The following is a 26,769-nucleotide window of genomic DNA, read 5'->3' as shown; positions in this document are numbered from 1 at the left end:
CAGGAGAATTGCTTGAACCTGGGAGACGGAGGTTGCAGTGAGCTGAGATTGTGCCACTGCATTCTATCCTGGTGACAAAGCAAGAAAGAGTCTCAAAAAAAAAAAAAAAAAAAAAAAAAAAAAGGAAAAGAAAAAAAAAAGAAAAGAAAAAGAAAAAGAAAAATTAAAAAAGAAATCACATAGCAAACAATATTTGTCTATAAATTCTTCCAAACACAGTAAAACTTTTTTAAGAAATAAAAAATTAGAACGCATTAAAACAAATGGGATCTAATATAAAACATTACTGATCTAATGCCACTTTTACATTACTTGATCTGCTTGATGGTGGACTGAACCACAATTTGAGAATTTTAATTGTTGAAATCTAATATTTTCAGTTCTCTAAAATTCACCATTACAATGATTTACCTTTAAGTACTGTGTTCTGCAGCTTTGTAATAAATGTGTTTTCAGGTTCTTTTGCTTATTATTATGTCTAATGGATGTGTTTGTGTGCGTTTTTTGTGTGCGTCTGCGTGTTTGTCTGCGTGTGTTCCTAAAACAAGCTATTCTACTAATTCTCAAGAGGAGAAGAGTTAGAATTTTCAGGCAGAGTTAGGCAACTAATTCTATGGTATAATTCTTAAGACTGATTTTGCTGAAAAGAACACAAGTTGAGGATTCTAGGGGTATGTTTACAGACCTGTTAGTAGCACAATCTCATTTCTGAAAAACTACTACTCTGATTTCTTATATACTAATAAAACTACTTAGAGGAGATAATTCTAGAAAAAGTACCTCATAATCTTAAAATATTAACAGAACTTAAGGAGGTATCAAAAGCCTTACTGGGTTCCTTAAAAAAATAAAAACAGTAAATGGAAGACAAAACCTAACATTAAGTATGAAAGTGGAACATTAAGAGAAAAGAATGCAATGGAGAAATAGCAACAGCTCTGGTCTGTAGCTCCCACCGTAACTGATGCAGAAGATGGGTGATTTCTGAATTTCCAACTGAAGTACCTGGTTCATCTCACTAGGACTGAGTGGACAGTGGGTGCAGCCCACGGAGAGTGAGCCAAAGCAGGGCAGGGCGTCACCTCACCTGGGAAGCTCAAGGTGTCTGGGGATTTCCCTTTCTTAGCCAAGGGAAGCCGTGACAGACTGTACCTGGAAAAATGGGATACTCCCACCCAAATAGTGTGCTCTTCCCAAGGTCTTAACAACTGGCAGACAAGGAGATTCTCTCCCATGCCTGGCTCGGTAGGTCCCACATCCACAGAACCTTGCTCACGGCTAGCGCAGCAGTCTGAGATCGAACTGCAAGACAGCAGCCTGGCTGGGGAAGGGGCATCCTCCATTGCTGAGGCTTGAGTAGGTAAACAAAGCAGTCAGGAAGCCTGAACTGCTTCCACACACTGGCTCCACCCACCACAGCTCAGCAAGGTCTACTGCCTCTAGACTCCACCTCTGTGGGCAGGGCTTACCTGAACAAAAGGCAGCAGACAACTTCTACAGACTTAAACATCCCTGTCTGACAGCTCTGAAGAGAGCAGTGGTTCTCCCAACATGGTGTTTAAGCTCTGAGAACAGACAGACTGCCTTCTCAAGTGAGTCCCTGACAGCCATGTAGCCTAACTGGGAGACACCTCCCAACAGGGGCCAACAGACACCTCACATAGGTGGGTGCCCCTATGGGACAAAGCTTCCAGAAGAAGGATCAGGCAGCAATATTTGCTGTTCTGCAGACTCCGCTGGTGATACCCAGGCAAACAGGGTCTGGAGGGACCTCCAGCAAAGTCCAACTGACCTGCAGCTGAGAAACCTGTTAGAAGGAAAACTAACAAAAGAAAGGAAGAGCATCAGCATGAACAAAAAGGACATCCACACCAAAACTCTATCTGTAGGTCACCAAAGACCAAAGGTAGATAAAACCACAAAGATGGGGAGTAACCAGAGCAGAAAATCAGAGTGCCTCTTCTCCTCAAAAGGATCGCAGCTCCTTGCCAGCAACAGAACAAAGCTGAACAGAGAATGACTCTGACAAGTTCACAGAGTAGGTAGTCAGAAGGTAGGTAATAACAAACGTCTGCGAGCTAAGGGAGCATGTTCGAAACCATTGCAAGAAAGCTAAAAACCTTGAAAAAAGGTTAGACAAATGGCTAACTAGAACAAACAGTGAAAACCTTAAATGAACTGATGAAGCTGAAAACCATGGCACGAGAACTTTATGACCCATGCACAAGCTTCAACAGCTGACTGGATCAAGTGGAAGAAAGAGTATCTATGAATGAAGATCAAATTAATGAAATAAAGCAAGAAGAAAAGATTAGAGAAAAAAGAGTAAACAGAAATGAACAAAGTCTCCAAGAAATATGGGACTATGGGAAAATACCAAATCTACGTTTGATTGCTGTACACTTGAAAGTGATGGAGAGAACGGAACCAAGTTGGAAAACACTCTTCAGGATATTATCCAGGAGAACTTCCCCAGCCTAGCAAGGCAGGACAACATTCAAATTCAGGAAATACGGAGAACACCACAAAGATACTCCTCAAGAAGACCAACCCCGAGAACGTAACTGTCAGATTCACCAACGGTAAAATGAAGGAACAAATGTTAGGGGAATACTTAAGGTCGAGTTAACCACAAAGGGAAGCCCATCAGATTAACAGCGGATCTCTTGGCAAAAACTCTACAAACCGGAAGACAGTAGGGACAATATTCAACATTCTTAAAGAAAATAATTTTCAACCCAGAATTTCATATCCAGACAAACTAAGCTTCATAAGTGAAGGTAAAATAAAATCCTTTACAGACAGGCAAATGCTGAGAGATTCTGTCACCACCAGGCCTGCCCTACAAGAGATCCTGAAGGAAGCACTAAACATGGGAAGAAACAACCGGTACCAGCCACTGCAAAAACATGCCAAATTGTAAAGACCATCAAGGCTATGAAGAAACTGCATCAATTAATTGGCAGAATAACCAGGTAACATGATAATGACAGGATCAAATCCACACCTAACAATATTAACCTTAAATGTAAATAGGCTAAATGCCCCAAGTAAAAGACACAGACTGGCAAAATGGATAAAGAGTCAAGACCCATTGGTATGCTGCATTCAGAAACCTCATTGCACATGCAAAGATGCACACAGGCTCAAAATAAAGGGATGGAGGAAGACCTACCAAGCAAATGGAAAGCAAAAAAAAAAAAAAAAAAAGAAGAAGAAATAAAAAAGCAGGGGTTGCAATCCTAGTCTCTGATAAAACAGAAACTTTAAACCAACAAAGATCAAAAGAGACAAAGAAGGCCATTACATAATGGTAATGGGATCAATTCAACAACAAGAACTAACTATTATAAACATACATGCACCCAATACAGGAGCACCCAGATTCATAAAGCAAGTCCTTAGAGACCTACAAAGAGACTTAGACTCCCATACAATAATAATGGGAGACTTCAACACCCCACTGTCAACATTAGACAGATCAACGAGACAGAAAGTTAACAAGGATATCCAGGACATGAAATCAGCTCTTTAATAAGCGGACCTAATAGACATCTAGAGAACTCTCCACCCCAAATCAACAAAATAGACATTCTTCTCAGCACCACATCACACTTATTCTAAAATTGACCACATAGTTGGAAGCAGAGCACTCCTCAGCAAATGTACAAGAACAGAAATTATAACAAACTGTCTCTCAGACCACAGTGCAATCAAATTAGAACTCAGGATTAAGAAACTCAATCAAAACCAAACTAGACGGAAACTGGACAACGTGCTCCTGAATGACCACTGCATAAATAACGAAATGAAGGCAGAAATAAAAACGTTTTTTGAAACCAATGAGAACAAAGATACAACATACCAGAATCTCTGGGACACATTTAAAGCAGTGTGTAGAGGGGAATTTATAGCACTAAATGCCCACAAGAGAAATCAAGAAAGTTCTAAAATCGATACCCTAACATCACAATTAAAAGAACTAGAAAAGCAAGAGCAAACATACTCAAAAGCTAGCAGAAGGCAAGAAATAAGTAAGATCACAGCAGAACTGAAAGGGATAGAGACACAAAAAGCCCTTTGAAAAAAATCAGTGAGTCCAGGAGCTAATTTTTTGAAAAGATCAACAAAACAGATAGACCACTAGCAAGACTAACAAGAAGAGAGAAGAATCAAATAGACACAATAAAAAATGATAAAGGGAATATCACCACTGATCCCACAGAAATACAAACTACCATCAGAGAATACTATAAATACCTCTACACAAAGAAACTAGGAAATCTAGAAGAAATGAATAAATTCCTGGACATCTACACTCTCCCAAGACTAAACCAGGAAGAAGTTGAATCCCTGAATAGACCAATAACAGGCTCTGAAATTGATGGAATAATTAATAGCCTACCAACCAAAAAAAGTCCGGGACCAGACAAATTCACAGCCAGATTCTATCAGAGGTACAAAGAGGAGCCAATACCGTTCCTTCTGAAATTATTCCAATCAACAGTAAAAGAGGGAATCCTCCTTAACTCATTTTATGAGGCCAACATCATTCTGATACAAAAGCCTGGCAGAGACATAATAAAGAAAGAGACTTTTAGACCAGTATCCCTGATGAACACTGATGAAGAAATACTCAAGAAAATACTGGCAAACCAAATACAGCAGCACATCCAAAAGCTTATCCACCACGATCAGGGTGGCTTCATCCCTGGGATGCAAGGCTGGTAAAACATATGCAAATCAATAAACATAATCCATCACATAAACAGAACCAATGACAAAAACCACATGATAATCTCAATAGTTGCAGAAAAGGCCTTCAACAAAATTCAACAGCCCTTCATGCTAAAAACTCTCAATAAACTAGGTATTGATGGAACATATCTCAAAATAGTAAGAGCTATTTATGACAAACCCACAGCCAATGTCATACTGAATGGGCAAAAACTGGAACCATTCCCTTTGAAAACTGGTACAAGACAAGGATGCCCTGTCTCACCACTCCTATTCAATATAGTGTTGCAAGACAAAGAAATAAAGAGTATTCAGTTAGGAAATGAGGAAGCCAAATTGTCCCTGTTTGCAGATGACATGATTTTATGTTTAGAAAACCCCATTATCTTAGCCCCAAACCTCCTTAAGCTGACAAGCAACTTGAGCGAAGTCTCAGGATACAAAAATCAATGTGCAAAAATCAAAAGCATTCTATACACCAATAACAGACAGAGAGCCAAATCATGAGTGAATTCCCATTCACAACTGCTACAAAGAGAATAAAATATCTAGGAATCCAACTTAAAAGGGATGTGAAGGACCTCTTCAAGGAGAACACACCATTGCTCAACAAAATGTTCATGGATAGGAAGAATCAATATCATGTAAATGGCCATACTGACCAAGGTTATTTATAGATTCAATGCCATCCCATTAAGCTACCAATGACTTTCTTCACAGAATCAGAAAAAACTACTTTAAAGTTCATATGGAACCAAAGAAGAGCCTGCATTGCCAAGACAATCCTAAGCAAAAAGAACAAAGCTGGAGGCATCACGTCACCCGACTTCAAACTATACTACAAGGCTACAGTAACCAAAACAGCATGGTACTGGTACCAAAACAGATACATAGGCAAGTGCAACAGAACAGAGACCTCACAAATAGCCCCATACAACTACAACTATCTGATCTTTAACAAACCTGACAAAAACAAGAAACGTGGAAAGGATTCCCTATTTAATAAATGGTGCTGGGAAAACTGGCTAGCCATATGTAGAAAGCTAAAACTGGATCCCTTCCTTACACCCTACATAAAAATTAATTCAAGATGGATTAAACACTTAAATGTTAGACCTAAAACCATAAAAACCCTAGAAGAAAACTAGGTAACACCATTCAGGAGATAGGCAAGAGAAGGACTTCACGACTAAAACACCAAAAGCAACGGCAACTAAAGTCAAAATAGACAAATGGGATCTAATTAAAGTAAAGAGCTTCTGCACAGCAAAAGAAACTACCATCATAGTGAAAAGGCAACCTACAGAATGGGAGAAAATTTTTGCAATCTACCTATCGACAAAGGGCTAATACCCAGAATCTACAAAGAGTTCAAAGAAATTTACAAGAAAAAAAAACCCCATCAAGAAGTGGGGAAAGGATATGAACAACACTTCTCAAAAGAAGACATTCATACAGCCGACAGACACATGAAAAAATGCTCATCATCACTGGCCATCAGAGAAATGCAAATCAAAACCACAATGAGATACCATCTCACACCAGTTAGAATGGCAATCATTAAAAAGTCAGGAAACAACAGATGCTGGAGAGGATGTGGAGAAATAGGAACGCTTTTACACTGTTGGGAGGAGTGTAAATTAGTTTAACCATTGTGGAAGACAGTGTGGCAATTCCTCAAGGATCTAGAACTAGAAATACCATTTGATTCAGTGATCCCATTACTGGGTATGTACCCAAAGGATTATAAATCATGCTACTACAAAGACACATGCACACGTATGTTTATTGCAGCACTATTCACAATAGCAAAGACTTGGAACCAACCCAAGTGTCCATCAACAATAGACTGGATAAAGAAAATGTGGCACATATACACCATGGAATATTATGCAGCCATAAAAAAGGATGAGTTCATGTCCTTTGCAGGGACATGGATGAAGCCGGAAACCATCACTCTGAGGAAACTGCCACAAGGAGAGAAAATCAAACACCACATGTTCTCACTCATAGGTGGGAAGTGAACAATGAGATCACCTGGACACAGGGCGGGGAACATCATACACTGGGGCCTGCTGGGGGGTGGGAGCAGAGGTACGGATAGCATTAGGGGAAATATCTAATGTAAATGACAAGTTGATGGGTACAGCAAACCACATGGTGCATGTAAACCTATGTATCAAACCTGCATGTAGTGCACATGTATCCTAGAACTTAAAGTATAATTTAAAAAAAAGAAAAAAGAATGCAAGTAAGTGGCATTTTTCCTTCATATGGTTTTGAAGACAGAACATTAAGCAGAACACCAAAAGATAAAAAATGTATTTGGCAACTGACAATTCCAGTTATTTCAAGAACCTGGGAAATTAACTATCCTGACGGCAAAAGTGTATTTACCTGTGAGTCTGCCAGGAGTCCTCAATCAGTAAAATTTCCAAAAGTAGATCTAAATACGGCCGAAGTTCATAGGTATATGAATATGCAACCTACAATAGGTAAGCGATAGTGAATTACATATTTTAAAGAAATGAGTAAAATTACAGATACAAGAATGTTTATTTTTCTTTCACCTGCCAGAGAAGTTCGCTGAGGACAGTAGATGAGAACTGAGGATTCTCCCAAGAACAAAAGCGAAGTAATTTGATGGTATCCTCTGAGTTACTGCAGTCTTCAATAATTTTCTTCACGTAACTTGTTCTCACAAATAAAATGTCTGCCACATTCTGCTGAATTGGCATTATAGGCTGTGATAAACTGGGGTCACCAAAAGGATTGGGGAGAGGGGGATTACCTAGAACAAATTTGTTATCAATGAAAAACTAATAGAATTCCTCACAAAATTATAATAATAAATTTCTTATCTTAAAAAATAAAATCTGGCCGGGCGCGGTGGCTCAAGCCTGTAATCCCAGCACTTTGGGAGGCCGAGACGGGCGGATCACGAGGTCAGGAGATCGAGACCATCCTGGCTAACATGGTGAAACCCCGTCTCTACTAAAGAAATACAAAAACTTAGCCGGGCGATGTGGCGGGCGCCTGTAGTCCCAGCTACTTGGGAGGCTGAGGCGAGAGAATGGCGTAAACCCGGGAGGCGGAGCTTGCAGTGAGCTGAGATCCGGCCACTGCACTCCAGCCTGGGAGACAGAGCAAGACTCCGTCTCAAAAAAAAAAAAAATAAATAAAATAAAATAAAATAAAATAAAATCTGATTTTAAATTAAATTAAATTAAAAATTCACCTAAATGGTCAACAATATACCAAGATGAAAAAATGCAAAAATATAAATGCTGACACTAAAGACAAAGTTTATCATTCTTACACTAAGCATTTCATAAGATATCATAGTACCCTACATTTAAAAATTAAACTCCTTATTAAACATATGAAAAAGCTAAAGCTTAAATGGGACTTCAGACTAATTTCATTTTTATAAATCTTCAGAGCTACTTTTAATCAAGTGCTACGTAAAACTACCATTATTTTTAAACTGCTGTAAAAAAAAATGGAACATGTTACCTTACCATTGATTGAAGACTGCATTGTTGATGATACATTGCAACAACGAATCAGCTGAGACACTACTGAATATAACTTGCCTAATTCAGCATACTGATATTTGATTGGAGGACCTGGTCCTTCGTCTAAAGATACAAGCATAAAGGTAGCAGGTACATTCAATTTCAGAAGCTGTGTTTTTTCTGCTACACCTATTAAAAAGGACAGAAAAATACGTAGAAAAAAAACAGGTTAAGTACTGCAATAATTTAAAATTATTATAGCTCTTTGTAAGTTATATTAATAAAAGCTCTTTCTCTTTGCTTAGAATATAAACAATACAAGCAGAACGCTGATAGAACAGAAAATACACTGATATAATTAAATAAGATAAAGTATCGTTAACTGTGAAATAATGACCATGACTATGGCATTCCAGTTAGCCTAGGTACTAAGAGAAATATATAATTTCTAAGTCCTAGAGAAGCTGGAAAGACCTAGCTGAAGAATAACTTTCAACATAAGAAAGTAAGACAGAACCTAGCTGGGAATGGTGGCTTATACCTGTAATCCCAGCACTTTGGGAGGCCAAAGCAGGTGGATCAACTGAGGTCAGGCGTTCGAGACCAGCCTGTTCAACATGGTGAAACCCCATCTCTACTATAAATACAAAAATTAGCTGGGCATGGTGGTGGGTGCCTGTAATCCAAGCTACTTGGGAGGCTGAGGCAGGAGAACTGCTTGAACCCAGGAGGTGGAGGTTGCAGTGAGAAGAGATCGCGCCAATGCACTCCAGCTTGGGCGACAGAGCGAGACTCCATTTCAAAAAAATAAAATAAATAAAAATAAAAATAAAAATAAAGAAAGATTATTTTTTAAATTTTACTAAATTAAATGAGCCATAAAAATTCTTCTAGAAAAAATTTCCATTCTAGGACATTCCCTTACATGGCTTGTTTTTTGTAACTGTATCTATAGTAATAGATATATCCAAATGATTTTAGATGATTCCAAATTCTGGACATATGTATCCCACTACCAGATTTCTTTATATAGGTATCCCATCTGCTTTTAAAATGCAATCTGCTCATACGAGTCCTTTTTCCTCTATCAGTAAATGGCACTGCTATTTTCTCAGTTCATCAGATCACATCTTAACATCTCATTCCTGCTCCACTTCCTTAAATATCAAATTACCAACTCCTGCTGATTCTAACTCATAAAAAGCTCCTGGATCCGTTCATACCTGTCTTTCACACTGCCAGTTTCCCTAATACAAAGCAGCCACAATCTTTTTCTACAGAAAATTTTTAATAGTTTCTTATCTTGGTCTATTGTAAGCCATTCTACGTTACAGCCAGTATGATGTTTTTAAGTTAAGACTCTTGTGATCCTCAAGTGGTTCATTCATGCCCTCCTGATAATGTCCAGGCTACTTTATAAAATCAAAATAGCATAAATAGAAAATCCTGCAAATCAGTCCTGCTATTCCATATCCTTCACTGTATGAAGTCACACTGAATACCTCACATTGTGTCTAAGAAGCAAAGTTATGTCAGTACTAAGTCTGCTCGCACTGTCCACTCAGTTTAAAAAATCCTAACCAACCCCTTCCTCCTGGCAAGCTACTTCTTCCACCTTTGAAAGAAATATTCATTATTCATCATAGAAATATTAGTATGTTTGATTGTAGGATACTGCCTGAAGTCTTAATGGGAATATTACACAATGTGTTGCAAATGCATTGTCTCATTTTTCTCAAATCCAAAAACTTCTAAAACCTAAAAACATACTGCCCTAATGACTTATAAGAGTCATAAATCTATACTAATTCTTGGCAGAGAAAATTACCATTAAGTTGTATTATAAACCATTAATGTGCTGTATATGAGCAGCCAATATCTACAATAAAATAGTATAAAACAGGATTTTTGTGAGTGCATAAATTTAATACTTTTACATTTAAAATATAAAAGTGACTTCATTTATGTTTGTGTAATATCTGTTTCTTACTCTACTACAAGTATCCCAGAATCTCATACGTAGACAGGCAAGACAGAGAAAGAGAAAACACAGAGATGATCAGAGAAGGAAGAATAACTGGTAAAACGTTCTTCCTGTTGAAGTCAAAGATTAGTAACACAGATAACACTTTCTTCTTCTTCTTCTTTTTTTTTTTTGAGATGGAGTCTCGCTCTGTCCCCCGGGCTGGAGTGCAGTGGCCGATCTCAGCTCACTGCAAGCTCCGCCTCCCGGGTTTACGCTCTTCTCCTGCCTCAGCCTCCCAAGAAGCCGGGACCTCAGGCGCCCGCCACCTCACCCAGCTAGTTTTTTGTATTTTTTAGTAGAGACGGGGTTTCCCCATGTTAGCCAGGGTGGTCTCGATCTCCTGACCTCGTGATCCGCCCATCTCGGCCTCCCAAAGTGCTGGGATTACAGGCTTGAGCCACCGCGCCCGGCCACAGATAACACTTTCATTAGAGGAATGTATGACTACAGAACTTAACTTTAGGTAGGAAGATATTTGTGACTTGTAAAAGTTATTCAACTAACTTTACCACAGATATAAAAGTATACAGATACACAGTTATAAAATTTAGCTGAATAGCTTCTATAGTTATAATATAGAAGGCATAAAACAACACTGAAAACATTACAATGATTTTGATGTGTATTCCGGCAATCTATCCATGTGTTCAACAATGACTGAGTACTACTATGCAATACCCATCTGTTGCAAGAATTATGCTAACTAGTTGGGGAGTAAGGCAAATATTTTAAAAACCATCAAACACAATGGAATAAGACAATTTTTTAGGTAAGCATTCTAGAGGCACTCAAAAGAATAAATAAATAGGTTGATGTCAGAAAAAACAGGCTACCCTAAGAAAGATACACTGAAAATCTCATTTCTTAATTGATATTAATATTAATATCAGTATCAACAGAATTAAAGTGGATTATGTATCTGCATTATTACTAATTTCAATTCATTTTATTTTAACAAAAACATATGTACGTGTCAAATTCTTCAAAGAAATAATTCTTAAACTTGACAAGCAACACAACCACTCGGGGTCCTTTAGAAATATGGATTCCTTATCAAAGCCCTAGGAATTCTGATTCAGATGGTGTGGGATATCACCAAGAAGCTAGTATTTTTCAAAAAGCAACATTAAGAGGCCGGGCGCGGTGGCTCAAGCCTGTAATCCCAGCACTTTGGGAGGCCGAGATGGGCGGATCACGAGGTCAGGAGATCGAGACCATCCTGGCTAACACGGTGAAACCCCGTCTCTACTAAAAAATGCAAAAAACTAGCCGGGCGAGGTGGCGGACGCCTGTAGTCCCAGCTACTCCGGAGGCTGAGGCAGGAGAATGGCGGGAACCCGGGAGGCGGAGCTTGCAGTGAGCTGAGATCCGGCCACTGCACTCCAGCCTGGGCCACACAGCAAGACTCCGCCTCAAAAAAAAAAAAAAAAAAAAGCAACATTAAGAGAGAACATCAATCAGACAAAGTATCTGATCTTAAAGATTATCAAAGAAGTAAAACAAGTGCATAAATTACCATATAATATGAGAAATGACATTAAAGTTACACAGAAAATTTGCAATGTATTTTGAGAATATGAATATGGTATATTGCTCTACTTCAGAACAAATTACATGTAATCACTTGATTAAAATGTGCTTCATATTTAATATTTAAAATTGAGGCCGGGCATGGTGGCTCAAGCCTGTAATCCCAGCACTTTGGGAGGACAAGACGGGCGGATCACGAGTCAGGAGATCGAGACCATCCTGGCTAACATGGTGAAACCCCGTCTCTACTAAAAAATACAAAGAACTAGCCGGGCAAGGTGACGGGTGCCTGTAGTCCCAGCTACTCGGGAGGCTGAGGCAGGAAAATGGCATAAACCCGGGAAGCGGAGCTTGCAGTGAGCTGAGATCCCGCCACTGCACTCCAGCCTGGGTGACAGAGTGAGACTCTGTCTCAAAAAAATAAATAAATAAAATAAAATAAAATTGAAACAATCATTAATATATTTACGAAAAATTCTTACCTAAATTGGCATACATTACAAACAAATTAAAATATTGCTGTAAATGACGTCCATGCTCTGACACTTCCCTTCTCAAGAGATTTAGTGTGGCTCTTAATAAGTGGTCACTCAAGCTCAAGTTATCACATGCCTGTTAAACATGAAGTATTATTTTATCAGCATCAAGATGCAGAAACAGGTTTCATTTGCATACGAAAGGTCTTGTTCATATACACAGCAAATCTTTCAGAAAGAAAATTATTAAATATAGTTGCTCTTTGAGAGAAAGAATGAAGAGCTCAGGTAGACTTCATTGTAGATCTTGTATGTTGCTGTAATTGTAAAACAAACAAGCAAACAAAAAATCCCCCGCAATATCAACAGAAGAATGTAAGTGGATTATTTATTTACATTATCACTAATTTCAATTTCATGTTACAGTGTTTCACTAAAAAGCTTTTAATTTGCTTTTAATAAAAGCAAATCTTAAAAATGTAAAACTTAAGGATTTATGAAATAACTAAATAACTGAATACACAAAAGGAATTTCTCTTCTTTTTCAGAATGCCCAGCAATCACTATTACCATGAAATAATATTACGAACTCACAGGTGTTATAATGTATGTATGCATTTGTTTATGGCAAATACATCAAAGAGAGGAACATAAATTTGCTGATGTGAATTTGCAGAAAACAGAGTTTACTTCTAAGTATTTAATTGCTTTTTTTAAAAAAGAAGCTGTGCAATTACCTGACTAGAAGGTCCTGGAGATGCAAAAGGAGAAGGACAAGACCCATCTTTCAAGGAAAAGTGTGCAATAAATACTATAAGTTTTGCAAATGCACCCCTCACTTCTGTACTAGGGCACTCCAGAAGGTATTCAGAGAAGCGATTTGATACATTAAAAAGGACATTATGAGCAAACCAAAAACGTACATTCTTGCTGTGACGGAGGAGAATGCACAGTGCATCATACCTAAAACAGAAACATCTATGAATGTCAAATTTTAGTAATGTGTTTATTTTGCTTGCTATATTGAAGAAACAGATTTTTATGAACCAAACAGTGATCTAAGATGTTCTCTCCAATTAATGGTCAATTGGTTTTAGTACAAATATCAGACTGATAAAGCTTCGTGACCTTAGTAAAACAGTCAAAAAAATGAATTAAATACAAAATAAGTGTAGCTCTCTGCAAATCCATGATCAAACTCTCCCCAGTGCAGTAACATTTCTTTAGTATCTTTCAATAGAAACAATGCTAAGAGTTGTTAAATCAAGGTATTACTATGTATCCCATACTTTTATAAATAGTAACTTCAAACTACACAGCCATTTTAAAATTGTCTTTTTTTTAATTTTTAAAGAGGCAGCCTCTACTGACCAAGCTGGAATAAATGCAGTGGTGCAATTAGAGCTAACTTCAGCCTCAAACTCCTGGGCTCAAACGATCCTACTGCCTCAGCCTCCCAAGTAGCTGGCTCTACATGAATAAGCTACTAGATCTAGCTAATTATTTTACTTTTTTTTTTGTATAGAGGGGATTTTGCTATGTTGCCTAGGCTAGCCTCAAACTCCAGGCCTAAAATGATCCATCCATCCCAGCCTGTGGTGGATTAGGTGGATCCTAAAGTGCTAGGATTACAGGTGTGAGTCACCACACCTAGGTAATTTAACTTTTTGTTGAGACGAGGTTTCACTATGTTGCCCAAGCTGGTCTTAAATGCCTAGCTTCAAGTTCTGCCACTCTGGCCTCCCGAAGTGTTGGGATTACAGGTATGAGCCACCACACCTGACTTAAAAATCATCTACCTTTTAAACTATAGGTGAGAACTTACTTCATCTAGTAAAAATAAAATAATTTAATGATGAAATAGACTTAAGATGTGATACAAATTCACAGGAGTAGAAGCCAATTTTTAAAGGCATATTTAGATTAGGCAATTTTAATTTTAGTAACATTTATCTCATGACTACTGCCAAGATTTTTATTCTATATTTGACATTTGAAATGATATTTTCATGGTTAGGAAAAAATAAAACAGTATAATAAAGAACCAAAACAACTATAAGTACTATATGAATGAAATCCAAAGCCATGTACCAGTCACTGGCAGGACCACGAACTATTTTCTTGGTATGAAATCCAGTGGTAAAGAGGAATCTAGCAGCAAGCTGAATACTAATCATAGTAATTTCTTCTGCTTCAGGCAACAAATAATCCTGCCCTTTAAATAAAAAGTACATATATGGTTAAAAACATTTTTATCTTCAAACTACATGTTAAAAAATCTTAGTTACTTCTTAGTGATTATCTTACCACTTCCCTAACCCATATTTCAAACTAATGCTTGAGTAAAAAATAGTAATTACTATAATAAATGCTTTTCTGTATTTCCATATATTAAGAATCACTGTTCAAAGGTACATATCCTAGATTTTTCATTTTAAAATAACTAAACCAAAAAAGCCAACACATTCATATAAAATGAGGCTAAAGATTCTATGAAAAAATAAAAGAAAAACTGAAGAAAAAGATAAAACACATTTGATGCCTTGTAAGAAATCCTAGATGCCAAATAAAAACTATTCTTTATTAGTAAGAAGCTACTTCCAAAGCTTACCTGGAGCAAGGTTTAAATAAACACCATTACATGTAAGCAGTTTTTTCACAAACTGAAAATACTCTAAACTATATTGCATTCGGTTATGCATAAATTGCACATTTTGTTTCCGTACACTTCTCTCAATGGCTGGTGACATAATGATCTGATGGGGTCTTGCAATAGTTAGCTCTGATATATATCTTATCATCTCATCATCTTCATCTATCATATCCATTTGTTCATAAAAAAGTATGTAAGCATTCCACCACCTCTTCTGCCGCCTATATGACATGCGCTTCATCATGTGATCAAATACTTCTCCCATGTACTCTCCACCAAAACACTGATTTTTCATTTCTTCATCATCATCCATTTTGCATTCTGTTACATCTCCATCATCAAACTTATACCAGTGATCTCTCTCATCATCTTTACCATTCCTTTGAATGATGTAAGAATAATAATGCCCACCGCTTGCTTGACCACTGTGTACAAGCACACCTATAAGTCTGTACTTTGTGCCTCCTGTAGTTTCATTTTCAGACTGCTCTTTCTGTTCAATCAACTGATTTTCTGAGTTTACATTATCCCTTTCCAGCTTTGCAACACCTGTTACTGTGTAAGGTCCCATATCCAGCTCTCGAGGAAATTCAAAATAATCGTTGAATTTAATTGCACATTCTCTTTCCCAGTCATAGTCAAATCGTTTGAGTTGGATAGCAAGAACCCGAGGCAATTTTTTAATTAGCAGGCGCTTTACTGTGTCAACCTATAATAAACAGAGAATATAAACAGATGTTCTCTTGTAACCAGAACAGAAACTAAAACTATTTCATGTTAATTTTAAAGTTTATGATCTATTTAAATTTATTTATAAACAGATGATTAAATAATAATAAACACCATCAGGGTAATTATGTCATAACTGACTTAATCCTTACTTACCAAGGCTAAAAATATATAAATATACTCATCCTTTGGTATCTGTAGGGGACATAAATATCAAAATCTGTGTCTGCTCAAGTTTCTGATTTTAAATGGGGCAGTATTTACGTATCCTCTACAGACATCCTCCTGTACAGTTTGATCCATCTCTATATAACTTACTTAATACAATGTATTACGTATGCTATGTAAATGGTTATTACACTGTAATGGTTTTTTAATTTATATTACTTTTTGTTGTAGTATTGCTATTTTTTGTTTTCAAATATTTTTAATACATGTTTAGAGGAATCGGTGTTTGCAGAAGCTGTGGAAACGAAAGGTCCTCATTTCTTGCAAACTGGAAAATATTACTGATAAATACACTGATGACTATGTGGTTCCATATGGCCACTATTACTTGACTGTGTAAAGTAAGTAAACTCCTCCGATGTTTCCTTTTATGCTAATCAACAGAATTTGCTGTGAGTAAACTGAAGACATATGATAAGCAATTTTAATAGCATCTAATGTTTATAGCACTTAAATACCAGGTAATACACTAAGTGCTACACACATATTAATGAATTTAATCCTGTCTTATAAAAAGGTACTACTTATATATAATTATTTTAAAATACGTGGATTAAGAGTAGCAGAAAGGTTAAGAAGAAATTGTCCCAAGTGTCAGAAGTGTGGGTAACAGGCATTATGGTTTTATAACAACCCACAATCTAAATGGTGTGTAAGTTCAAAACAACACAGGCAGCTTGAAGATGAGGGATTATGAAGCTCAAGGAAAATATATACATTATTTAATGTATAGTATCATCAAAGACATGTTATCATTCCATCTCCCAAACTAAGTGCCAGAGATAAAAATTAACTGGCTAGGCCTAAAAAATGAAATCTGGGCCGGGCACAGTGGCTCACGCCTGTGTTGCCAGCACTTTGGGAGCACAGGCAGATCACGAGGTCAGGAGTTCAAGACCATCCTGGCCAACACAGTGAAACCCCGTCTCTACTAAAAATACAAAAACTTAGCCAGGTGTGCTGGCAGGTGCCTGTAATCTCAGCTACTTGGGAGGCTGAGGTGGGAGAATTGCTTGAACCCAGAGGCAGAGGTTGCAGTGAGCCGAGATCATGCCAACTGCACTCCAACCCACATGACAGTGCAACAATCCGTCTCAATGAAATAAAATAAATAAAATAAAATAAAATAAAATAAAATAAAATGAGATGCTTGTGAAACTACATGTGGTTGTGAAAATCTGATATAACCAAATAAAATTAGCAAACTTCCCTACTTCAAGAGAAAACTAGAGTAAGAAAATAATGTTTTCTACTATCAACTCTTCAACATTGAAGCACTCAATTGTAATTGATTAAACGGCAGAGATGGAAAAACTTGTGAGATTCTGTGACTTTCAAAATTATTCACCCAATAAAAATGTTTTTTTTTTTTCTTAGTCTGGCACTGTATTTTGTCATTATTATTTTGCTTTAAACCAGTTATCATCTTGACCACCGCTCTGCTACCACTGTAACAGCAGAGATAAAGCAGAAGTTAATTTTGAAGATGAGCATAAACAACTCCAATGTCTTCCTGTTCTGTTCAACGCAATCAGTACTTTTCAAAAGTAAAAAAAAAAATACCTTTTTATCACATTTTTCACAACGATATGCATTTGCACCTTCCAATAAATCTCCTTTGATATACTGTTCCAAAGAATCAAGAAGATTTTGATGATTTCTAATGTCCACATTCAAAGTTGTAAAAGATTCTTCACATTCATACCTAAAGATAATATTAATGAAACAAATTAAAAGAATGTATTCACTTTGGGAGGCCGAGACGGGCGGATCACGAGGTCAGGAGATCGAGACCATCCTGGCTAACACGGTGAAACCCCATCTCTACTAAAAAAAAAAAAAATACAGAAACTAGCCGGGCGAGGTGGCGGGCGCCTGTAGTCCCAGCTCCTCGAGAGGCTGAGGCAGGAGAATGGCGTAAACCCGGGAGGCAGAGCTTGCAGTGAGCTGAGATCCCGCCACTGCCCTCCAGTCCGGGCGACAGAGCGAGACTCCGCCTCAACAACTACAACAACAACAACCACAACAACAACAACAACAACAAAAGAATGTATTCTATAGGTTTAGTTTTTTTTTTTTTTTTTTTTTTTTTTTAGTTTTTTATAGACAGGGTCTTGCTCAGACTGGAGTACAGTGGCACAATCATAGCTCACTGTAGCCTTGAACTCCTGGGCGTATGCCAGGGATCCCCAGCCAGTACTGGTATGTGTCCTATTGGGAACCGGGCGGCACTGCAGCCAGTGAGTGGTGGGCAAGCTGGCGAAGCTTAATCTGTATTTAAACCACTCCCCACGGCTAGCACTACCAACGGAGCTTCGTCTCCTGTCAGATCAGGGACAGCATTTGATTCTCATAGGAGCAAGAACCCTACTATGAACTACACATGTGAGCGATGTAGGTTGCGCACTCCTTGTAAGAATCCAAAGTGTGATCATCTATTACTGTCTCCCATTGCCTCCAAATGGGACCGACTAGCTTCAGGAAAACAAGCTCAAAGCTCCTACTGATTCTGTATTATGGTCATTATGGTGAGATGTATAATTATTTCATTACATATTATAATGTAATAATAACAGAAATAAAGTGCACAATAAATACAAGACACTTGAGTCACCCCACTACTATCCCCTCATCCTCCGTCTGTGAAAAAAATGATATTCCATAGAACTGGTCTCTTGTGCTAGAAGGTTGGGGACAGCTGCCCTTGGTGATTCTCCCACCTCAGCCTCCCTAGCAGCTAGGCCTACTGGGTATCATCACGCGCAAGCAATTTTTTTTTTTTTTTTTTTTTGTAGAGATGGGTTCTTGCTGTTGCCTATGCTGGTCTTCAACTCCTGGGGTGAAGTGATCCTTCTGCCTCGTCCTCCCTAAGTGCTAGGATTACATATGTGAGCCATCGTGCCCAGCCTGGTTTCTAAATCTTATCCTTCTGGGTGCCATGGCTCATGCCTGTAATCTCAGCACTTTGGGAGCCCAAAGCAGGTGGATCACCACAAGTCAGGAGTTCATGACCAGCTTGGCCAACATGGTGAAATCCTATCTCTACTAATATATATATATATACACACATGTAAAGTAGCCAGGTGTGGTGGCATATGACTGTAATCCCAGTTACTTGGGAGGCTGAGGCAGGTGAATCACTTGAATCCAGGGGGCAGAAGATGCAGTAAGCTGAGATTGCACCACTGCACTTGAGTGCCTGGGAGACAGAACAAGACTCTGTTTCAAAAGCAACAATCAGTAAGTAGATCTTTTCCTTAATTGTGAACTTGATGAAAAATACATATGCAGTATTTAACACATCATGTCAAGTATATTAATCATACGTTATTAATAAGTAACGTCTTTTATCAGTTGCTTATTTTTTACTAGGCACTGTATGTATTAGATTCCTTACACAGATATAGCTCATCTTTACCTTCATAAAAGCCACATTAGAGGTACATATCCATCCCTACTTTAAAGCTAAGACAATGGGGTTGAGTACAGAAGTCAAAAATAATTAATTTGATACAGTTTATGAGGTGGAGTGATGCTTTGAAAACCAGCTTGTGTGGCCTTACTTCTTAAGTTCTTTATGTTTTATCACACTATGACACATATTATCTGTTTAAACAGTAATTCATGAAGAGGTAAAAATAAGAACTAATCAAACTCTAAAAAAAGGCTATTCTAAACCATTAATGTACTTTATTTTTAAGTGTCCCTCAATTTGTGTCATAAACACTTTCCTAATGAGTAAGTTCAAACACTTATCATGCTTAAATGCCTCTGGTGTTCTTGTCTATAAAGTCATAAACACAAGGAGAGAGCCAGGTGTGGTGTGGCATTTGCCTGTAGTGCCAGCTACTCAAAAGGCTGAGGTACGAGGGTCACTTGAGGCCAGGAGTTTGAAGGTATTGTGTGCTATGATCACACTTTTGAATAATCACTATACTTCAGCCAGGAAACACAGTGATATCCTGTCTTAAACAAACAAACAAACAAACACAAACAAACAAACGGAGTAGAGAGTAAATAATGCAAGACTGAGACAGCATCACAGATTATGGTAATTTCCTACACACTCAGAAAATAAGATGGCACAGGCAATGTCAACCATCAAATCCATTCATCTAACCATTATTTTCAAAATGTCTAAACACTATCTCACTCCGTTGCACAGTCTAGGGTACAGTGGTGCAATCTCGGCTCACTGCAACCTCTGCCTCCTGGCTTCAAGTGATTTTCCTGTCTCACCCTTCTGAGTAGCTGGGATTACGGGAGCCTGTCACCCTGCCCAGCTAAGTTTTTTGTATTTTTAGTAGAAATGGAGTTTTACCATGTTGGTCAGGCTGGTCTCGAACTCCTGACATCAAGAGATCTGCCAGTGTTGGCCTCCCAAAGTGCTGGGATTACAGGTGTTAGCCACCGCCCCTGGCCAGTTTCTCATAGTTGGAAACTTTTCATTTATTCAGGAAAAACAAGACAGTCACAAAAATAAAATTACATTTGTAAATGACTTACGCAAGTTGCTTTTGATCAGGAACCACCCCACAGTGGAGAATAAGGCTATCTTAGAGAATAAAATAATTAAAAGTTACTGCAATTAAAAGTGATACTCCGGCAAGGTGTAGAGGCTCATGCCTGTAATCCTAGCACTTTGGGAGGTTGAGGCAGGAGGAAAGCTTGAGCCTGGAGCTCGAGTCCAGCCTGAGAAACATGGTGAAACCCTAATTCTACAAGGAATACAAAATTTAGCTGGGTGTTACGGCATGTGATTATAGTGCTAGCTACTTAGGAGGCTGAAGTGAGAGGACTGCTTGAGCTTGGAAGGTTGAGGCTGCAGTACCTGTGATTGTGCCCCTGCATTCCAACCTGGGTGACAGACTGAGCCTCTATCTCAAAGAACAATACAATACAAAACAACCCCCAATGTCTTATAATACAGAAGTCTTGGGACACTAATAGTAAGTTTGGTTAGAATATATATTTTATTTATGTTACAGATATTTTTACTGTTTCCTGTCTTGTCAAATCTTGCTAAGTGGTTTGATGTGCAAGCATATGTAACACTTCCCAAGAATAGTAAGAATTGAGAGTAATTTAAGTCATTTAATTGTTATCTCCTCCGGAGATACATTTCAAAACCCCCAGGAGATGGCTAACACCTCAGATAGCACTGAACTCTATATACTATGTATATACTATGTTTTCTTCCTAAACACATGTAACTTAAGTTTGATTATGTTCAATTTATAAATGATGCACAGGAATAGATTAGCAGCTGCTCTTAGCCTTTTCTTTGGCATGTCTGAATTACCAGAATATTACTAAGTAAAATAAGAGGTATTTGAACGTAAGTTGTGTGATATCTTTGCCAGTCAATCTGACAACTGAGACAGCAACTAAGCGGCTAACAGGCACAGAGACAATATGGATATGCTGGAAAAAGGGATGATTCACATCCTGATAAGGACAAAGCAGGACAGCCCCAAATTTGATCACACTATTTAGAATGGGACACAGTTTAAAACTTATAAATTGTTTATTTCTGGGATCTTCCACTTTTTTTTTTTTTTGAGAGTAGCTGGGATTACAGGCACATGCTACCACACTCAGTTAATTTTTGCATTTTTCTACAGGCGGGGTTTCACCATGTTGGCCAGGATGGTCTCAATCTCCTGACCTCGTGATCCACCCGCCTCAGCCTCCCAAAGTGAACGATGATGTGGAAAGTGAAACCATGAATAATGGGTTACTACTCCAGTTTTGCCAATTATGTTTGGAAGTTCCATTTAAATATTCTGATTGCTAGTTAGAACATAAAAAGAAAATGTCTCTTTAAAGAATAAGTGTTGATTTATGGAAAATGCCATTTTAAGACATAGGGTAAGACAAAGCAAACAAGAATGAATTGAGCAAGTAATAAAGTAGTAACCAAACATTCCTGGGAAGAATAAAATCAGAATAGTGTAGTATGCATATGAATGTAATTCATTCACAGTCCTAGGCATTTGGTACACTCTGCTTTTACATAAGTACTAATGAAAGATTTACACTATTATTCTAAAAAAAACCATGAAGTACACATTAAAAACATAATTAGCACTTACCTATGTGGGCAGCCTTGGCAGATCTTCTGATCAGCAAAGGAGCCTCCTAGGACTTTACTTAGTATAGCTGGGTGTCCTAAAGCTTTTAAAGCTTCATCTAAACTATCCACCAAAGAATTAAAAAACTCTAAGGCATCATGTTGTTCACGGAGATTAACAGGTTCACCCCAAAGCCTAAGAAGGAAATGAAATAAAATGAGTAACATAATACATGCCTAGAATATCCGTATTTTATAACAACAAAAATAACAATGACAGAAACGTCAGCTGAGATTTTAAGCTACACAGAAAGGAGAAATGCGCATTATGTTTGTAGAGGCAACACAATTGAAGTGCTTACAGTAATAATGAAACTACAGTGTCAAAAAGTTATCACAAATGGTGTGACTAAGCTGCATAGTAGGTTTAGAATAATGTTTGCTTTAGAGAGCACAGTATATTCAACAAATACTTTCAATTCAAGTACAAAATGACATTTACACGAGAAAGAACCTAATCCTTATGTGGATGCTGTAACTACTGCCTTAAAACTTTATTCTGCTTACTTTGGTGATATAGTGAAAAGATCCTACTACTTAGTTAACATTGCCCATCAAAGCAATTTTTCCAAGTGAAAAGTGAAAGGTTTTCCCTGTTCTGGAGTAAACATAGGCATAAAAGGTGAACCAATCCTAAGAAAATACCAATGGTGAGTATACAAAATGAGAACTAATGCTGCCTTGAAAGAGGTTGTTCTGGAAGCTATCAAGAACATCTAACAATATTTTCATAATAATAAGCATCAGAAAATGTCATTTTTAGCAAAATGTATGGCAATATTTTGAATTTGCTAAGGTGGTACACTGTGTTTTTCTTTGTGGTGAACTTTCACAATTAAAAAATTGTTATAAATTTAAAAATAAATTTTAAATACTAATACATACACTAAAATTCACATACAATAGAAGGTACTTTGTTGAAGCCATAGGATGTGAGTTTTACAAATGGCAGCCAGCTGTGTAACCACCACAATTGGAATATCAAACAATCCCTTAAATACCTTCCAAAATTTCCTAATAGCAGCACTTTGTAAGCCAAATGAATCTCCTGCTATTAATTCCTGGCAACCACTGATGTGTTCTTCACAAACCTGGAGTAGCCTTTTCCAGAATGTTATATACGGGAAAGCATAAAGATTTAGTGTTTCCCTCCTTTTTATTATTGTGGTGGCATTTACATAATTTACTTTTTATGCTTTTTAAAAAAGACATTAAATCTAATGAGGAAAAACGTAAAATCTGATTAATTTAGAAATATGACAGCAAATTAAACGGAGAGGAGCACAGAACAAGTAGGATTCTTTATAAAACCAGATTTTAGTTCGTCACTACAAATCTACAGGACAATGTAACTAATAATGGGGTAAAATGCTAATATGTTAGGCTTCACTAATACATAAAGAGAAATCTGGTGCCAAATCTGGAGTATTCATTCCATTTTAAAGCCACCCTTTAAGAGTATTGATGAACTGGAATGTGCTTTTATTCTTTTTTTCTAATTAGTATTACTGTGGTAAAATAAATACAACACAACATTTACTTTTAAAATCATTAAAGTGTGAAGTTTAGTGTCATTAAGAACATTCACAGCCAAACGCTGTGGCTCATGCCTGTAATCCCAGCACTTTGGGAGGCCGAGCCAGGCGGATCACGAGGTCAGGAGATCGAGACCATCTTGGCTAACGCAGTGAAACCTCATCTCTACTAAAAATACAAAAAATTAGCTGGGCGTAGTGGCGGGCACCTGTAGTCCCAGCTACTTGGGAGGCTGGGGCAGGACAAAGGCGTGAACGCGTGAGGCGGAGCTTGCAGTGAGCCGAGATTGTGCCACTGCACTCCAGCCTGGGCGACAGAGCAGGACTCTGTTCCCACCCCCTAAAAAAGCACATTCATGATGGCTGCTGTACAACCATCACCACCATACATCTCAGACCTCTCTTCATCTTGCAAAACTGAAATTATACCTATTAAACAACTCCTAAAAAACTCCTAAAAACTTCCTATCAACAACCTCTGAAAATCAGCATTCTTCTGGTACCTATAAATACAACCTCACATAAGTGAGATCTAACATAATTTGTGTTTTTATAATTGGGTTATTTCACTTAGCATAATGTTCTCAAGGCTCATCTACACGGTAGCATATTACAGAATTTCCTTCAATGGTGAATAATATTTCATAATATGTATACACATTTATCAACTTAGCAGATAATGCACACCAAAAACATTTTTACATTTATCAACTGTGAATGTCACTATGACTACCGAGTGTACACTAACTCTTTTGAGACCCTGCTTTCAATTCCTTTTGGTTTATACCCAAAGGAGAAATAAGAAAAACTGCTGGAGCATATGGTAATTCTACTTTTACTTATTTATTTTTCAGATAGAGTCTTGCTCTGTTGTCAAAACCATAGTGCAGTGGCACAATGTTGGCTCACTGCAACCTCTGCCTCCCAAGTTCAAGCGATTCTCCTGCCTTGGCCTCCTGAAAAGCTAGGATTACAGGTGTGTGCCACCATTCCGGCTAATTTCTGTATTTTTAGTAGAGACATGGTTTCACCATGTTGACCAGGCTGGTCTTGAACTCTTAACCTCCCAAAGTGCTGGGATTATAAGCGTGAGCCACCACACCCAGCTGTATTTCTACTTTTAACTTGTTAAGGAACCACTATATTGTTTTCCACAGTGGCTGTACCATTTTACAGTTCCACCAATAGTACACAAGGGTTTCAATTTTTTCACATCCTCACCAGCAGTTACTATTTTTATAGTGGTTATTCTAATACATCTAAAATGGCATTTCAATACAGTTTTGTTGTGCATTGCCTTTATGATTAGCAATATTAAATATTTTTATATGTACCTCTTAGCCATTTGTATGTTTCTTGAAAAAACATTTATTCAAATCTTTTGCTCATATTAGTCTATTTTCACACTGCTGTTAAGTACTGAAACTGGGTAATTTATACAGAAAAGAAGTTTAACTGACTCAGTTCCACATGGCTGTAAGGAAGCAAGATCGAGAGGCCTTAGGAAACTTAACTATCACAGTGGACAGGGAAGGGGAAGCAAGCACATCTTACATGGCAGAGCAATATAAATCTTTAACCACCTTGGTTAAATTAATACCTAAGTTTTTTTGTTTGTTTGTTTTTTGGATGGCTATATAAATGTTTTCATACTTTCTTTTTGGGACTGTTTACTGTTGCTGTACAGAAATGCAACCAATTTTTGTCCGACTTTGCATTCTGCTACTTTACCTAATTCAATTATTTACTCCAACAGTTTTCGTAGGAATATCTTCAGAAATTTATAATATATGTAAGATCATAGCATGTGTAAACAGAAATAATTTTTCTACTCCTTTTCCAGTGTGGATGCCTCTTCCTTTTTCTTGCCCAACTGTGCTGGGTAGGACTACCAGTAGCATATTAAACAGCAGGGGTTTAAGTGCGCAGCTTTGCCTTGTTCGTTATCTTAGCTTAAAAGCTTTATATTACAAATATTCTTGCTCAGAGTTTTTTAAATACGGCTCTTACTAAGCTGAGGCAGTTTCCTTCTGTTCTGTATTTATTGCATGTTTTTTATCAGGAAAGGAAGTTCAGTTCTGTTAAATGCTTTCTCAGTCTCAACTGAGACAACAATGTGCTTTTTTCTGCTCATTTATTAAGGTTGTGTATTACACTGATGAGTTTCACATGTTGAATTATCCACATATTTTCAGAATAAGCCCCACTTGGTCATGATATAATATTCTTTTAACATGCTGCTGACTTGGATTTGCTAGTATTTTGTTGTGGAATTTTGCATCAATTACAGACCAGTATCAATGGATACTGGTCTATAATTTTCTTGCATCATTTTTGTCAGACTTGTATATGTTAAATGTATATTTGAGGCTTTTCTTTAGCATAATGAAAGTGAACCTTTAATTCAGCTCAGTGTGTCAACAGCTTAATCCTTTTTCTATGCCGTGTTGCATTTCACCATATGAATGTACCAGAGTTTATCTATCTATTAGCCATTCAAGGGACAAAAGTTGTTCCCAAAATTGCTGGGACACAAGCAACTTAGCACTGCTGATAAAGCCACTATAAATACCCACATACAGAATATACCTTAAGTCTTCATTTTGGTAAATATCCAGGAGTCAGCCTGCTTAGTTGTACATTAAGTTTATGAATAAGTTTGTAAGAAACTGGCAGTTTTCCAAAGGATCATAACTTTGGAAAATTCTATCAGTAATGGTTGAGTATCATGTGCTCCTGATCCAAACCAGCACTACAAAAAGACAGGGGTGTAGTTTTATCTGTTGTGGTTTTAACATAAAAACCCCTAATGAATAATGATGTTGAACAGTTTTATACCATTTATCTTCTTTGGTTAAGTTTTCAAATATTTTAAGAATTTTAATTATGTACTTTTTAATATAGAGTTAGGAAATTCTTTGTTACGTATTTTCCAAATACTTTCCCATGCTATGCCTTGTCTTCTCATTTTCTTAATGTCTTTGGAAGAGTAAACAGCTTTCCTTTTGATGAAGTCACACATGTCAATATTTATGAATTCAGAATCATCTAATGTGGCTGGGAGGAATAGTTATTTTTCCTGTTCTTATGAGAATCTTAGACTGTTCCCACCAATTCTTTCATGTGTTGCTTTCCTTACCCCAAATTGTTTCCTGACTTACATGTAGTGCTTAGTTCTTTCTTGAATATTCAAGGAGAAATAAA

The 26,769-nt window shown here is 37.4% G+C and overlaps 1 protein-coding gene across 1 annotated transcript in view; it reads right to left on the bottom strand.

Annotated features, from left to right (window-relative positions):
* Positions 1-26,769, bottom strand: part of USP9Y (ubiquitin specific peptidase 9 Y-linked) — a 226,358-nt gene that overhangs the window by 5,655 nt on the left and 193,934 nt on the right. Inside the window, exons 35-43 of the mRNA XM_010356752.2 lie at positions 21,993-22,166; positions 17,461-17,602; positions 14,899-15,649; positions 14,379-14,502; positions 13,025-13,250; positions 12,294-12,423; positions 8,259-8,444; positions 7,308-7,528; positions 7,135-7,223 (exon numbers count right to left, since the gene is read on the bottom strand). Coding sequence (XP_010355054.2) covers positions 7,135-7,223; positions 7,308-7,528; positions 8,259-8,444; positions 12,294-12,423; positions 13,025-13,250; positions 14,379-14,502; positions 14,899-15,649; positions 17,461-17,602; positions 21,993-22,166 — 2,043 coding nt within the window. The remainder of the gene's footprint in view (positions 1-7,134; positions 7,224-7,307; positions 7,529-8,258; positions 8,445-12,293; positions 12,424-13,024; positions 13,251-14,378; positions 14,503-14,898; positions 15,650-17,460; positions 17,603-21,992; positions 22,167-26,769) is intronic.

Source organism: Rhinopithecus roxellana, chromosome 22, assembly GCF_007565055.1.
Source record: "Rhinopithecus roxellana isolate Shanxi Qingling chromosome 22, ASM756505v1, whole genome shotgun sequence".
In the NCBI taxonomy this organism is placed as follows: domain Eukaryota; kingdom Metazoa; phylum Chordata; class Mammalia; order Primates; family Cercopithecidae; genus Rhinopithecus; species Rhinopithecus roxellana.
Note: the sequence above shows the minus strand (reverse complement) of the source record. Positions and strands in the feature narration are given on the sequence as shown.